This window comes from Microcebus murinus, chromosome 2 (assembly GCF_040939455.1).
Source record: "Microcebus murinus isolate Inina chromosome 2, M.murinus_Inina_mat1.0, whole genome shotgun sequence".
Classification (NCBI taxonomy): domain Eukaryota; kingdom Metazoa; phylum Chordata; class Mammalia; order Primates; family Cheirogaleidae; genus Microcebus; species Microcebus murinus.
Window position 1 is genome coordinate 120,885,479 of NC_134105.1, and position 16,763 is coordinate 120,902,241.

Here is a 16,763-nt window from a genome sequence, read left to right on the forward strand (position 1 = left end):
CACTTAACTAGCGAGAGCTGGAGTTAACATCAGGATCGGGACAACCCTCGTCCTGAGTCCCAGCCCACTGTGGCCCCAGAGAGTCTGATGGTTTCTGAATGGTCCTCACCCGGCTGTACCGGGTGTCACTACTCCAGGGCACCCTTGCACCTTGTGGATGTGCAAATGGTGCCTTCCTTCCTTGTTTCTCCCTGTGCAAATCTCTAGACAGCTCCTGGGTGATCTCTCCCGGCCTGTCTGGAAGCCAGCCTGGGAGCCTCCCTCTAAGGGAATCGTGATGGTCTATTTGCTTGTCTGTTCTACCAGCCAGGCTGAGCCCTCCAGGGCAACTTGGCATCTCTGGCACCTAGTGTGCTTGGCACATAATAAACAGTCGAGAATGTGAGTGAAATAAGTAGCCCCAAGGCGCTGGGTGGGCATGTGCGTGGCCATTCCTGAATGAAGTGTACCGTACGGCTCTGCCCACAGGAGTGTTTGAAAACATCTCCTTAAACCCAGTAGAGACAGAAAGCTGCTTGAAGGGATTCTTTTTTCATGCTTGTAATCCTGTGACCCTGAATTTGGGGATAATACTAAGGTCAGAGGGCAAGGGGCCAGCACAGAGTGCTCCGGTGAATTAAGAATGCCGATGGAATGACGGCCTGCCCAAATCCGCGTTCACACCCACGGCCAGGGCTGAGCCAGGCAGGAGGCTCTTGGAGCCGGCAACCCCGCAGGAGTGCAGCAGCCGCTGCCCCGCCTCCCCGACCGGGGCTTCTGGGCAACACTTCCTCCTCTGCACTGGAAAGTTCTGGAATGTCCTGGATGGACAGCGAGTTGTCTCTAGTCGTGAGTGTGTGGCGATTCCTGTGTGGTGACCGCCTTAGGGGAGACAAGGCGGGGGTGAGCCTGTGCTACAGACTCTCCGCCCCAGGCCCTCCTCGGAGTGCAGTCGGCCGGGGTTTTGCCGATGCGTTTGACCTCTCCCTCCACAAGCTGACAGACCGTGCTGTCCAGGATGCAGCCACCGGCCCCACGTGGCCTTGGAGCACTTGAGACATGGCTGGCATGACCGAGCTAGTGGACCTCTAATTTTGTTTGATTTTAAAGAATTTTAAGTAGCCGTATGTGGCTAATGGGACCGAACTGCACAGGGTAGCTGCAGAACGTCTCCACCATTCCTGGTTCCACCCAACGGCCCTGCTCTAGATGGTTTCTGCTTCAATGGCAAGCTAGCGTCATCGAGAGAGGAGTCAGGAGGGCCTGGATTCAAGTCCTAACCAAGGGGGCGCCCTGGCCAGCTGGGACAGGAGGCACGCTTTCCTGCGCGCACACAGACGCACACGCGTCTCCACCCCGAGTGGCTGCTATAGGGATTTCTGATCCCTCCTTTCCCAACTCTGTTTACCCCAGAGGCCTGTTTTTTCTTAGGTTTTTGCTGTTTCCCTCTTCCTTTAGATGACATCGACTTCGCTCGGCTGCACTGGAGGGAAAGTCCTCTGTGGTGCCGAGGAACACCGGTGTGCCCTTCTGCAGCTGGCACCTCTGGGGGACATCAGCCTCCGAGGTGGCCTCTTACCAACACGGGCGAGACAGCCACATTCCTGGTCCTCTGACCCGCGACTCCACCAGCGGGAAGGACGTGCCGCGGAGGGCTGGGCCTCTGCGTGCCCGCAGTCCCTGCGCCCACCCCTCCTGAGCCACGTCTGAGCGAGGGTCGTGCATGCCCTCATGTTAAGAAAGTAACTGACTCCAGCAAGTAAGGCATCGGCATGGCTTTTAATTTTCAAAGTTTTTTATTTAAATAAGTTTTTCTTTTGTGTGTGTTTGGATTTTACAAAAGAAAAAATATTGACAAATACTATACAGCTTGGACCATTTATAGTCTTGAAGAGGTGACAGCCCTTTCCCTACATTCCCCCCCCCCCCACTCCGGAATGAAGACTGTGGCCCCGCTGGGCACGGGGAGACCTCCTCTGAGCGTCGGCCAGTCCGGCGTACGTGCTCTGAAGTCCGGGCCTGGGGCCTCCCCCCGAGCCTGTGCTGGTCTAGGAAGCCTCTTCTTGAAGAGAAACCTCCCCAGATGAGTGAAGCAGGCTCCAGCCCTGAGGTCCCACTGGCTGCCAGTGGCAGTTCTGGGACAGGAGCTGGGAAGGAGTGAGAATGGAGAAGAGTAAAGAGTCAAGCACTGTGGGCCGGGGAGGAGAGGGAGTAAGAGAAGCATAGAACATGGAGAGAAAGACGAGAATAAAGTGGGGACAAGAGCGTGGACACCAGCAATTGCCTTGGGATCCCTTCAACCAACAGAGATTTGACGGCCTGCTGTGTACCTGGCACTGTTCTAGGTACTCGGGTAAAGGTCATCAGGGGAGGCTGGGGTGGGGGACAGGCAGGCCCCATTCAGGGTTGGGGTCTTCTGGGTCCTAGGCCCTGGGAGCAACTGAGAAGTGAGTCTCTGGGTGTTTGTGCAAGTCCGCGTGAGGAGGCAGCGGGCGCTGTGCCTGGAGACGGGGCCTTGCGGTGGCAACGATGACTGACTGCTGTCTTAATTCAAAGGAACGACCAGTTGCCATGGAAACCATGTTACTTGTCTGGTCCCTGATCCTGGTGGTCCACTCTCCTAGATCACATCTGACACTCTGTCGCTGAGATGACAGCTGATGTCAGCCTCCACGTTTCCCCATGTCGTCCAGTTTAGGGGGACTCAGAGGTGGAGACAGGAAGGGTAGCTCGTCCTGGTGGGCAGCGGGAGAAATGGTGGGCACCTAGTCATTGTGTGATGTGAAGGGGACAGCCAGAGGCTCCATGACAAGCTCTCCACATGACAAGGGAACAGAGAATCAGAAAATTAAAGGGGTTATGAGTAGGGGTGCTGAGTGCCCAGGCAGTTTATGGCCGCATAGGGTGATAATGACTGGCTCTAAAATGTGTGGGGGTCTGAACTATGAATCCCAGGGTCACCTGTCAGACAACCCTGGCACGGGAGTCACCACTAGATGCCCACCCTCCACAGGCCTGGAGTACACCTGGAGGGCAGGTGAGTACCAGGTGAGCCCAAGTGAGCAAATAAACTACATTTTTCCATTAAAACAATCTTATAAAACTTTGGTTCTCACTACTATAAATATAATAGTTTAGCTACATCATTAATTAGACAGTGATTTTGCCACTGTTTAGAACAGCTTCCCTGGGGAAATATTTCAGGAGAACTTCCCAGTAGATTTGCAAATGAACTCTTACAGCACAGCCTGATCCCAAGTTGAGAATTGTCCATCTCTGTAATATGGTCACAATACAATCAAAATACCAACCAGTGCATCCTACAAGTGGATTCACTCTGCCTCCCACCCTCAGCCCAGGTGGGGGAAGCTTTTCCCAACTCACTGCGGATCTAGTCTTTGCGTCCGCAGGTGCCGAGGGCACGCGTGTCACCTTGACCATTGGTTCTTCCTGTACGCGCTGGCAGCATTCAACTTAATCTCAACCACTCCGCAGTCAGCAAGCTTACTTAGAAGAGAAGGTCACTTGAGGAGAGCTGGTGAGGTTTGAGTTTACCCTTAATATCACCGCATATCCAGGGCGACCACAGACAGTTATGAGTACCTACTGTGTGCAAGGCACTTGCCTGAGCTTCAAGATAAGTGTCAATAAACCTGGCTATAGTTTCATCCTATTTTCATTTAAGCTCTGTTACTTCTGCATCCCTTCTGCAACATACCATGCACCTATTGCGGTCCTGCGAAATCGTTCCCAGCGTGCCTTCTGTGAGACTGTGCGGTGATTGTCGCAATCCTTCCCTGCCAGAAACCTCCGGTTACATAGGGTACACGGGAGACAGCGGCTCAGGTGAGCCTCTCCTTGTCCTTTCCATCTGTAGCACACAGTGCGCAGGTACAACACTGCAGTACACTGACGCGAATGAGCGGGTTTCCATAGCTTTCTAGCAGCCACTACCGAAAGCTGTTTGTTTTTGCTTGGAGAAGGGCATCTTGCTGAGTGGTTTTGGGGGTAGCATCTCAAAAAGAGGTCTTGGGCCACATCAAACACCTATCAGTGGTCATGAGGACCTTGTCGTGAGTTATGAGAAAAGAGCTTTCAATCAATTTTGATCCATCACACTTTAAATGTTTCAGCACAGGTGAGGGGTCAGAAGCACGGGAACTTGGCGTGTCCGTATCAACATACACAGGGTGGGGGATGTACTCGGTTGCTGGAATATCCAGTTGCGAGCATTTCCAGTAAAAGGGTATGTAGAGACAGACACAGGAAAGGACACACCTCTAACCTGAGTGGTGTAAGGAATAGGCAGTGCGTAAGGCCTCGTCTGGTTATATACTTGTACTACATATGCTTGAATCTGGCCAGGCCTTCCCATGAGATATTTTTTGCAACTGTAGATAATATACTTCCTCGCACAAAGTACACATCCAATGACCATTTGATGAACAGAATGTACTTGCCCGTGTACCTGTTGCCTGAATTTGTGTGTGTGTGTGTGTGTGTGGTGTGAGTGGCGTGCACACTTGGGAGCCCTATGATGTCTGGATACATGTTCTCTGTGCTTTTGCACATGGCTGTGCTGGAGCTAGGTGGAAGGTGCCGGGTCTGTGGTGAGAGCACCGCTATGGGACACGCAGCTACCCAGACAGTGCCCACGGATCGTCCACGTGCTCCCTGGGAGTGCCCTAAGCCGGGACTTGGAGTCTGAGGTTTGTTCCTTGGTTGAGTAGTTACTCTGTGCACATGAGTGTCATTTCAGGGATTCCTGCTTCTTAGTCTGTGTGTGGTTGCAAGAGGCTTAGCCCCAGCGAGGGGACACTCTGCCTAACTAGACGGGCAGTGATGGCCTCTTCTCCAGCTGGAGAAGCTTGGGCTGAGCAGAGATCCAGAGGTCTTCTTCACCCTTCTTCTTCTTCTTCCTCTTGTTTCGCTCTGGCTGTTGGCCGCTCTTGCCCCGCCGGCTCCAGCAGCAGTGGCAGCAGATGAAGACGAGGGTGACAATCACCAATAGTGGCAGCCCCAGGAGGACCCCCAGGCAGATGGTGTTGAATAAGCCCTCTTGGTGTTTGGTCGAGATGGTATCCCAGATAGCAATGAAGAAGGCGCTGATTCTCTCCATGGCGCTCGGCTGGATGCAGCCAGGGAACCCTCTCAGCTCACCAGCAAGTCCTGGGCTCACAAGGATGCAGGCTCGACTGCTTGTAATTTATTCTTCTTCCGGCTTTGGGCTTGGGCATGCCACCAATGGCACCTGAAGAGATTGAAAGAGACAATTCAAAAGAAATGCAGTGGGAATGGTCTACATTTTTAATAGCAGCATAGGCTTAGTAAAGGGGAAGGAATTGGAGATTTCCAGAGTTCACTAAAATTATATTGAGACTCAATAAACAAGATAAATGCATGTGCTTAGTCAATAAGCATCAACAAATTCTTGCTATGTACACACATTATATTGGACTTAGGATATAAAAATAACTAGTTCTATCAGGGGTGGCACGTAGGAGGTGCGCCTCAGTTGTTGGACAAGTGAATCAATGTGTGCGTTCAGTGTTCTGGTCAGGGCTGGCTGCCTGGCCCCCCAACAACAGCGGTTCTCAATCTTTTGTGCCCTGCAGCCCACCTGACAGGTGTTGAACACACACTCCCCGCAGGGAGTTCTGTATGTGACCTTCTCTTAGCATTTTCAAAGCCTGTTAAAGCTTAAGCTCAAGACGAAATGCCTGCGTGGTGCTGCCTGTCGTAGGACGTGGGTCTCCTCCGGTCGCGCATCAGTCCTCATGCTGGCTCACTCCCGCACGCGTCCTTCCCGTCCCTCCTGCCCCCTCCCTGCTCCACGCCTTCTCCCTCCTTACATCCCACTCCTGTGCCTGCGGGTCCTCTCCTCCTGGGAGGAGGAGGCTGGGGGGACCAGGGGGCCCCATTTGCTGGTTCTCCACTTTCTGCCTTCCTCTCCCTCATCACCTCGTGTCTGCCTTCCATCCCGCAAGCGGATACTCCCGAGTCTCCTTCCCTGCCTGCTCCCTTTCTTCTCCGTGGGAAAGGCCCTTGCAGGCTGCTTGGTGACGCGCCTGGAAACCGGGGTGGGGCTCCCGGGTGCCTCCTGCTCCCGTCCCGAGCGTGGCGTACAGCGGGGCTGTGCGGCTGCCTGTGCAGAGCGGCCCTCTTCCTTTGTCACCCTCCACCTCTCCACGCGTGGCGCAGGGCTTGGCGCTCAAGTGTGAGGTCTTAGAGGCTCTCCTCAGTTCTGGAATTGCAGGTGTTCGTGTCTGAACAAGACTTCAAGGACAGGCACGATTCGAAGAAATTTAAGAGACCTCTTGGTGTAAGACATTACCCCAAACCCAAAGATCAAGGAGTCACTGATTTTCAGGGTGGACACTTTACAGACCACCCTGACCAACTCTCTCACTTGACGATGAAGACTCTGAGGTCCACAGTGGCAAGGTGACATCTGAAGCCACCCAGAGCTGCCATGAACACCCAGACCTCTGGACAACGGGTCCAGCACTTTCCCAAGGCTGCCAGGCAAGTGGAGGAACTAAGGATGACAATGATGTCCCTTTATATTTGTATTTCACTTGATACATTTTAACTCACCTTTACATGAATTTTATCTTGTAAGTGAGGACAAGATGGTGCTATGTCTATGGAGAGCAGCCCTGGGGGCAGGGCCTGGGCCCAGAATTCAAGGCTGGCTCAGGCTTCATTCTGTTGCCCTGCCCTGGAGCATACATGTAGGGCCTCCTGGGTGCCGTGTTACACATGGTATCCCAAGGGTTGTCCCTGGAGGTCTAATTCCCTGGATAACATGTCCTATCAATGTCCTGTGTTCCCAGTGCCCATGTGCCCATCCAAGCCCCAGCTGGCCTCGGTCTCAGTCTGCTGGCATGTGGCCCCACCCCTTCATGACATTGTTTATACAGTTTTTGCAATTGTATAAATTGGCACCTACTGCTGTGCCATTTGGCCCATCGAGCCTGAAGTCATGCTCTAAGATGACAACAATAATTTTATCTATGTAATCCTAGCACTCTGGGAGGCCGAAGCAGACAGATTGCTTGAGGTCAGGAGTTTGAAACCAGCCTGAGCAAGAGAGAGACCCCATCTCTACTATAAATAGAAAGAAAATTAATTGGCCAACTAATATATATAGAAAAAATTAGCTGGGCATGGTGGCACATGCCTGTAGACCCAGCTACTTGGGAGGCTGAGGCAGGAGGATCGCTTGAGCCCAGCAGTTTGAGGTTGCTGTGAGCTAGGCTGACGCCACGGCACTCACTCTAGCCTGGGCAGCAAAGCGAGACTCTGTCTTAAAAAAAAAAGAAAAAAAAAAAAAGAGAAAGAAAAAAGAAAAAAAAATAATTTGATCTAACTTTTATTAAGCACTTCTTGTATGCCAGGCACTGTACAGGCACTTTACACCTATTAGCGCATTTAATCTTCATTACAGCCTTAGCAAGCAGGTAGTGTTATTCCCCCATCCTACTGCTGAAGAGACGGAGGCACAGGTCACAAGGTGAGTGGACGGGCTGGCCTTGCTCATTCTGGGGACTCTGGCTCTAGGTCCCCACGGGGTGAGCTGTTTATATGCACTGCTCTGTGGCCTCCCATTCCTTTGTGTGGAATTAACCCATTTTGGCAAGCAGCCCAGGACTTACGGAATGTTACAATACTTGGCCATTCCCCAGACTGGCTTAAATGCTTATCCTAGTCTATTGCAGAAAAGACCGCAAAGAGATTTACTTCCCATCGTTAGATACTTCTGAAATGCATGAAGATACATAAAATGAAAATCAAGTCCTGCCTCAGTGCAGGTTTACTGAAAGCATATGGATGCCTGAATTTAACGCACCACAAAGAAAAGTGCTCTGAGAAGTCCTGCGCCTCGCTGGAGGCTCTGGGCAAGCCCCGTGAGGGTCTGGAACATCCCATGGCGTGGACCTGCCCACATGCCATCAAGCCACCAGGCTCTCTGTGGAGAAAAGCAGCCCCTGGCTGCCAGGAGCCCCAGCCTTGCTGCTGTCACACCACGCGTCTTGCTTCTGGATTTTCCTGCTCCCTTTGCCATGGCCTTTGCTTTCGCCTCCGCCTGCGTGGCCGGCATTTTTGGCCTGTTTAGAGGGATCTTGCTGCTCTGTTGTGGGAAGACTCCAGGTGCTTTTCTCCAATTTGAGCCTACACTTAGCTTTCCTGACTCACATTGGACGACACCGCCACAGTCATTCACAAATGCTTCTGTGCCCGGGGTCGTGCTGGTCCCTGCGGGGGGCAGAAGGGCATCGGGGACCCTCCTGGGAGACAGAGGAAGGAGGTCGAGCCCTTGGAGAGTATTAGGGCAGATTTCATGTAGGTGGAGCCACTTGAGGAGGACCTTGAAGATAAGTAGGATTTTGACAGAGAGACGTGGGTGAAAAGGGTGGTTCAACATCCCGAAAAACTTCTAGAACAATAGGAGCAAGAGAACAGAGAGGCTTCCGGTGAGCCTGGGGCTCACATGGGAAAGGGGAGGGTGGGAAGGAAAGCTGGAGAAGCGGGCGTGGCCAGGTAGGAAGCTCATGTGCACTCGGACACATCACGGGGCTTGTGCCTATTTGGGGACTTTACAGCAGGAGAAAGCTGCGGTCAGAGCTGTCCTCCAGGAAAAGGTAACAAGATGAGAGAAGCTCTGGAAAATGTTCTAAGGAAGCTCTTCATCCATTTATCAAACATTCACTGAGCACCTAACATGTTGCATGCACTGCTAGGTGCTGAGAATACAGTAATGAATGACAAGGAGATGGTTTCTGACATTGTGGAGCCTGGTCCATTCCAGGGGAGTTATTATTATTGAAGGATCAAGTCATAAAAGACAAATATAATAAGCACATTCCAGCTTAGATTGCTTACTTGGCTGAAATAAAAGCATGCATTTGAATTATGTGTTTATCTCAACATCCCAGGCCCACCTACCCCTCCCAACCTTTGTCTTAAACTTGTCCATCCCATGGAACCTAAAATGGCCTTTGAATAAATTTTCTTTTCAAGCTAAAGCTAAGTCAATAATTCACTTCTGGATTCCTGAAGGTACTTATTTGAGTCTGCTCTACATACAGCCAAAGAGAATATTCATTAACATTTGGGAACCTGGTCTGGGGAAAAATTCGATTAAAAGGTATTCTTTATATTTTTTAATCTAAGAATTCTTTTCTAGGCCCCAGGTTACTTGCTGAGCTCTGCTAATCTATAGTGTTTCATTAGTATTTATGAGCCTTGCATTATTAGCATTTCCAGAAAACAATCAAATATCTCCTTGGTGGTATGAATTAAAAAGTTAGAGCTTCCATGGAATGTTTTGCAAAAGAAGCCACACTCGGGGCCCTTGGAATGCACTCTGGGAGACCCTTTCCTTTTGTTGGCTTTCATATTGCTGACACTGTTTGAAAAGTAATTCATCTATTCTTGTAAAACCAACAATAGGTGCCAACCAACCTCATTTGTTTGATTGTGATTGTGGGGGTGGGTATGTGGAGAGAGAAGAGGAGGAAAGTTACTTTTAATTTCTTTGAAACCAAATATTATTAATATTATTTGAGACAGAGTCTTGCCCTGTTGCCAGGGCTAGAGTGCAGTGCTGTCTGCATGGCTCACAGCAACCTCAAACTCCTGGGCAGAGTGATCTTCCTGCCTCAGCCTCCTCAATAGCTGGGACTACAGGCATGCGCCACCATGCCCAGCTAATTTTTCTAATTTTAGTAAAGACAGGCTCTCACTCTTGCTCAGGCTGGTCTCGAACTCCTGAGCTCAAGTGATCCTCCTGCCTCAGGCTCCCAGAGTGCTAGGATTACAGGTGTGAGCCACTGTGCCCGGCTGAAACCAAGTATTATTTATCTGTATACGATTTGTAGTATCTAGCTGAGGAGAGAGAGTCATTCATTCATTCTTTTGCCATAAGCTTCTATCTGCTCATGTATGAGGTGTTGATGGGAAACAGTGATCTGGAGCCAGATGACCTGGGTTTGAGCACTGGGTCGACCCACCTGACCTTGGCGAGTTCCCAACCTCAGCTACAAAATGAAGCTAAATAAGCTTCCTTCATAATGCTGTTGTGAGCATTTAAAGGGCTCAATAACTTAATGCATTTGGTATACTGTAAAATACTATACACGCACAATGGATACAATAGCGTCATCTCCAAATAACAATGGACTAATTCTAGCCTTGAGCTATTCCTCCCCATCCCTCACCTCCAAGCCCAATCTTCCTTGCCAAAGAACCACAGGCCCCCACCCATTCACACGAAAAGGGCTTCACAAGTAATGCCCCTGCTGGTGGCTGCTCTGCAGGTCTGTGACTGTAATTCTAGAGCTGGCAACCAGCCAGAGGATGCAAAAGGGTCACTCGGGAAACATCTGACAGTGTCTGGAGGATTTGTGTGCTCACAGGTGAGGCCTGAGGAGAGCAATTAGCCATCTGCAGGCCCCAGCCTCCCTCACAGGCTTGGGGACTCCTGGCAGTGTACCGGGTGGGTCATTCCACAGGAAGGACTGATCCAATCTCAGAGCCAAAAGCTGCTCCAGGCTTGTGTCCAGGGCTGGCCTTGGGACTGGTGTTCCTTCCATGCTCCCAGAGAAGACAGGCCATTCTACTTTGCCTCTCATTTTTCCTGTTTATTAGGTGAAATAATACCTGTAAGCTCTAGTGTCTATCAGATAGTAAATGCCTTCTGGAAACGTTAACAGTAAGGGTCACGATGGCACCCAGTTAACATCCCTGAAACCAACTCCAGAGCGAGCTCCAGATGGTGCAAATCGTCGGCCTTCTTGTGGAGGGTGGGGTGAGGTGGGCGGTTCATCCTCTACCAGGATCCTAAGAGATTCCTCTGCTGCAGCTGCCAACTCCTGGGTACGTGTGTGGGGCTTTCTTATAATTGCAAGTTGGGGCAGAGACCTCCCCATGGGCCGTTTCTCACATGACTGCATTGGGCGTTCTGCACTGTGCTTGCTTTGTCTCCTCTACCCAGGGGTCCCAGGTGACAGCAGATGGGCTGCTGGCAGGAAGCACTGCTTAGGGAGTCACTTAGAGGCACAGATTCCTGGGCCCTACTCCTGGAGACCCTGATTCAGTAGGTCTAGGGCGGGTCTAGGAATTTATGTTTGTAACAAACAACGCACATGCTTCTGCACAATTGTCACGTCTGAGAACTATTGTATGAGCAAGTTGAGCAGATGACCTTCGTCTAGGAGTGCAGGAACCCTGTGTCGAATGAGGGAAAGAATCACGGCCCGGAGCGGTGGGGAGAGCAGCATCTGGGCCAGACTGCTTTCCTGGGGGGCACAAGCCAATGTAGTAAACGTTCACTGGACACCCACTACGTACCCAGCCCCGTGCATTCGGACCCTGGTCACCTCCCAACCTGGCAAGGAGGGGAAACAGAAATAGCAGCAGTGCAGTGGGCGTGCGTCCTGGGGTCAAGTTCCGTGTAATGGGAGACGGGGCCAGCATGGCAGAAGGAGAGGGGCGATTCTGCCTGGAGAGGGGCAGAGAAAAGTGATTAAAGGTGATGACGACCAGGACAAGAGTCTGCTCTGTCATCGTGCGGTGACTACTCACCGAGCACCCGCTGCCCCTGGGTATCCGGGACAGGCAGCGCAGAGCCCCGCGCTTTCACTGCTCCATGCCCAGTGCGGGAAGCAGACATTCTCCAGAGAGCCGTGCCGCCACTCGTCACCGCACAGGTGTGCGAAGGGCTGTGGACAAGAAACCCGCGATGCTGCGAAAGGGGTCACGGGGAGGCCAGGCTCCCACGGGGGATGACGGAGCTAAGATCTGAACTAGGAAAACAGCAAACTCGTGTTCAGGATGTCGAGAAGTCTTGAAACACAGGATGCACTTATCCAAGGGATATGCTTGACAGGCTTTTCCTCGACCCTCAGGGACCTTTTCAGGTGAAGTGTCTTTAAATGTAAGGCGATCAGGTCAACTGCTAATACACGATCAAGTGCCCCCCAAAGTCTGGAAACAGGGAAATAACACGTTTGTTGTGCTTTTTATCAGCTGAACAACGGGACCCATTGCTGTCCCTGAAATGACCTGAGAGGACAGCGCGGCTGGGTGGGTGCAGGTGAGCTGAGGCCGGGGCGTGCTGTGACGGCGCGGGTTTCAAGCTGAGAGGCGATAATCGATGCGCGTCTCGCTGAGGGGCGAGGGACAGGCGGGGGGCAGGGGAGGAGGAGGAGACACAGTTGTGGGGGAGGACAGGGCGGGCGGAGGGGCTGCTGGAGGAGGAAGGCGGGACGTGGCCTGCTCACGTGTCCTGCAGGGGACGTGGCCGGGAGAGCCCTCAGGCAGAGGGACAAGAGGAGGTGTCCCTGGGGGAGCTCCACTGTCCTTCTGTCAGCCCGAGTCTCCCCTGAGGTCTCTGAGTCCGGGATGTATATATACACGTCTTCTTTTCTTTTTGTCCAAACCAGGAATCCCATCGGCCTCTACCTGACTCCCGCCATCTCTCCTGGGTTACAGCGTCTTATTCAGCCCCGGCCTCTCCACGCTTTCTCTGCAGACCTCGCCCGCTCTCAACCCTCCCGTGCAAGTCCCCGTGGTCACGCTGACACGGCACGCGCAGGAAGCGGGGAGTGCAGCGCGGTGGTGGTTATTAACTGGGCTGCTCTGGACGTATATTTTCTTGACGGTTCTCACCTCGCTAACCTGGCGCGCTCAGATGCCCGCTAATAGATGTGAGTGCTGTTTTGTACAAAAATTGCCAAGTCATAGCAAACAATCTGCTTGTAGAACATTACGTTTATTACTTAAATCTGGCTCGAGGCATTATGAAGTAGGTCTCTATGTTGTTCCCAATTTAATTAATTGCTTCAAATAACTAGTCCTAATACAAAGTTGGAGGTTCTTTTTTTCCCCTAGCGTATGCATATATGATGTGTAACTAGATATCGCGTATTAAAGGAAAACAGATAGTATTTTCCCTCAGAATTGATGTTATAATTATGGTTGCAATTTTGAACAAAAGCACAAATAGAGCATCAATATAGAAACGATTAAGGCATCAGAATTATTAAAAAGAATAAAATGATGCTTTATCACGTGGACTCTCTGGATCAGCAGGATGCTGAGATGGGCCCTCTGGCTGGATTATCTGACTTTGCTGATGAGGACTCTGGGGCCTGAAGAGGCCGCATCTAGCTGGAGACCAGCTCACCGGCACCCGGTGGAGCCAGGGCCAGAGCCAGTGTCCCCTGACGCACCGCTCCCCTCCCGCCAGGCCTCCCTAGGAACTCCTTAGAAACAGGCACTGAGGTCGCGCTTTGTGAGGTGTCCCCTACACCCTCGTCCTGGCCACAGGCCAGATCACACTCCTCAGACCGTGTCTCTGTGAGGCCCTGTGACTGAGTTCGGGCCGAGGGAACCTGGCTCCTGAAGTCTCCCCCTGGGCCCTCGTGTTCTCTCTCCCCTTCCCACTGGCTGGCAAAGGACCCCAGGGAGGACTCCGAGAGCCCTGGGGCTAGCAGAGCTGGCCCGAGTTCTGAATGACTGTGCGGAGCCGAGCCCCCTGTGACCACAGGGAAACGAGTTGGCAGTAAACTTTTGTTGACGGAAGCCACTGAGACTGGGGGATTCTTTTTTCTTTTGCTGTAGTTGTTGGACTATCCGGACTAGCAAATAAAAGGGACAAAAAAGCTAATGTTGGTGATGATTATAACCACTGCATATGTAATCACGATGACAATTTGATTAGAACAAGCGTGCGCCGAGTTGAACAGCCTCCTCTAGAGCAGCTTTGGCCCTGGAGCGGGGTTGCCTCAGTGCTTTGCAGCAGTGGCTCTGGGACCAATATCCTGGGTCCGAATTTGGGCTATGCCACTCACTAGCTGTGTCACATGGGGCAGGTTAACCTCTCTCTCTAGGCCTCAGTTTTCTCATTTGTAAGACGGAGCTGACAGTAGTGGGGCGCTGTGAGGATTAACGAGTCAGCAGGGGGAGGGCGCCCCAGGCCCCACTCGGCAGTAGGAGTGAGTCCTGATTATTTGACCCCAGACAAATAGGCCGGCCAAAGTAAAACACCTGCCTCCTCAGCTGATGATGATTGTGTTTGCCTTTGCCTAACTTGGGACAGTTCTGGGGTCGTGACTTGAGTCTGTAGGTCTCCCTTAAAAGGCATCTTCCCTCCTTTCTCTAGTTTTCCTGTAAGTAAGGAGACTGACTTATTTCATTCATCACTCTTTCCCGACCGACCATTCCATAATCAGAGTAGGGACAGGCCTCCCTCAGGAGCCGAATCATCAGGGCTAGGTACAGCTCGCTCGCCCCCTGCCCAGGGAGCCCCATTGGGTGCAGCGGGACGCAGCCCCCTTCCCTCCCCACCCCACCGCCCGCTCCACCCCTCTGCCTTCCCTCTCTCCTTCGCCAGTGCGCCCGTGGGCTCCGGGCGTGCCGTGCCCGGGCGGGCACTGCGGTGACGAGCAAGACAGGCGTGGCAAAGCTGCTCGCTCCCTACGTGACAGACAAGTGCGCAGACACACAGAGCCAGGTGTGCTGTCCGTGCTGTGCGGAGAGCAGTGGAATGGCCTCTGCAGGGCGAGTCTGGATTGAGATCCGAGGGGACGAGTGTCCAGGCGCACGCAGTGCGAAGGGCAGGGCTTTTAGGTGGCAGTAACAGCACGGGGAAGGGGGACGAGCAGGGCACGTGCGAGACACGGCCGCGGTGCGGCTGGACCCCGTGGGCACTGACGCAAAGCAGGGGTAGGGCAGGGCGCTGTGGCCCTGCGGGAGCGGAGGGCGGGGCGGGAAGGCAGAGAAAGGGTCCACAGACGCAGAGGGCAGAGGCGCCTTCCTCTTCACCCCCACCGTTATCGGACTTGTCCCCCCCCTTGAGAGGGTCTCTAGTTTTTCCTTCCTACGAGTCATCTTTCTTACATCCACATGTGTCACCCACCCCTGCTTGGCCCTAAGGGGCTGAGGGTCCCAGCTCCGTCGCAAGGAGGACACGCCGCTTGTGACCTGTCCCAGCCTGTCCCCCACTGCCGCACTGCCCTCAGCCCCCCACGCGTCCCTGCTCTCCCCACGGCCCTGCCCTCGCACGTGCCCTTTCCTCGCCCGGCATGTCTCACCGTCCTCCCTCCCTCTGTCACCAGGAAGTCCTTGTCCTTCAAGCCTCCTCTGCGAGGCCCCCGGGACTCTCAGCTCCCGTCCCTTTCTCTTCTGAGCCACCGGAGAGGCATTTACCCGCCATAGCCCTGATCTCAGCGCAACAGAATTATTTGTTTCCCTTGAAAAATCAAAAGAATAGAGAAGAGTACAGGGGCTATGCACATCTCAAACCCTCTCTTGTCCTTGTTGATGTTTCTCACGCTCGCTTCAAGCCCTGAGCTGCAGCGGGTCTCACTCCTCCGCGTGACCGAAAGGCCGGCTTTGTGCCCGCCACACGGCAGGCGCTAACACACGCTGACCAATGAGTGACTTGCGTTAACACGCGCACTACGCAGACCCTGCACCCTGCCCCCCCTTCCCTTCACACCCCGCCCCGCCAGCTGGTCCTACCGGCTCCGGCTCCAAACGCCCCCAGTCCGTGCCGTCCTCATTTCCATGGCTGGGCCATGGGCGCCGCTGTCTCTCACCGGGGTTACGGCGCAGCTTCCCCAAACAGTCCCCCTGGGTTGACCGCTCGCTGGCGCTGGCGTGCTCTCCCCTCACAAACCGCAGTGTTACCCCATGCCCTGTCTACACCCGTGACGTCCCATCCCCGCAGCGTGAAACCCACGCTGACCGTATCCCACAAGTCCTGCCATCATCTGGGCCTGCCCCGTCTCTGACCTTGCCCTTTCCTCTCTCACTCACTGAGCCCTGGCCACACCTGTCAGCACTGCCCGCTCGCTGAGGACCTGGTTCGCCCGTTTGCCTGGTACATTTGTTCTGAGATCTTAGCATGACTATCTCATAACATTAGGGCTCAGCTCAAATGTGTTTCCATTCAAATTTCCTCACGTTACTTCAGCAAGAGGCCTTTCCTAACTGAGTACAGTCATCTAACGTGGTCCAACCCCCGCCAGCCCGGCCATGGCCTTGGTGATTCTCCCCACTCTAAGGTTTCTCATTGTCACAGTGGTTTCCACATTTATTGCCTGTCTCCCTCCACTGGACTATAACCTCCAGGGCTATACAAGAAAAGGGCCCTTGCCTGTCTTATTCTGTTTGGAGGTCTAGAGTCTGGCACATAGCTGAATGAATGAATGAAGTTACTTCAGAAGTTCTGAAAAAACAAATGAGATCTTGACTAATCGTCAATCAGCCAATCCAGGTCACTGGGGAGAACGGGAAGAAGCACTGAAGGGCACAGGAGAGTGACCATCAGGCACATGTGTGGCTGGACTGGGGTGACGATCACCCCCAGGTAGTGCGCTGTGCAGCCAGGCCCTCCAGCCATGAAACTCACTGGAGGAGAAAATAATGATCAAGAAAATCCCGTATCACTGAAAGCAGCAGGGAGTGGTGGGGGGGTGTTTTATCAGCTCCTAAATAATCGCCTACCTTCCCTTTGCTCAGTTACAAAGAGCCCATTGTAGCTGGGACTTCCTGATAACAAAGGATCCTTTCCTAATCACTATATGTGCTATTTCAGGTTCAGCAGAAAAGAAAATTAAAAAGCTCCATTTCACTTCGGGTTCAAATGAGTCAATCGTCCAATCAATCAAGTATTAATTAAAACATGCTAGGAAATGAAGCCATGCCCTCTCTTCTCAAGGATGATACCAGGGAAATAATTAGAGAATGATTTAAGAACAATGAAAATAATT

General features: G+C 52.6%; 1 protein-coding gene across 4 annotated transcripts in view; it reads right to left on the bottom strand.

The window, feature by feature from the left end:
* Nucleotides 1-1,756: 1,756 nt before the first annotated feature.
* Nucleotides 1,757-16,763, bottom strand: part of KIAA0040 (KIAA0040 ortholog) — a 35,059-nt gene continuing 20,052 nt past the window's right edge. For all 4 annotated transcript variants that reach the window (XM_012765058.3, XM_012765056.3, XM_012765057.3 and 1 more), the window contains one exon: nucleotides 1,757-5,230. In XM_012765058.3, coding sequence (XP_012620512.1) covers nucleotides 4,808-5,098 — 291 coding nt within the window. In that variant the 5' untranslated portion in view covers nucleotides 5,099-5,230 and the 3' untranslated portion in view covers nucleotides 1,757-4,807. The remainder of the gene's footprint in view (nucleotides 5,231-16,763) is intronic.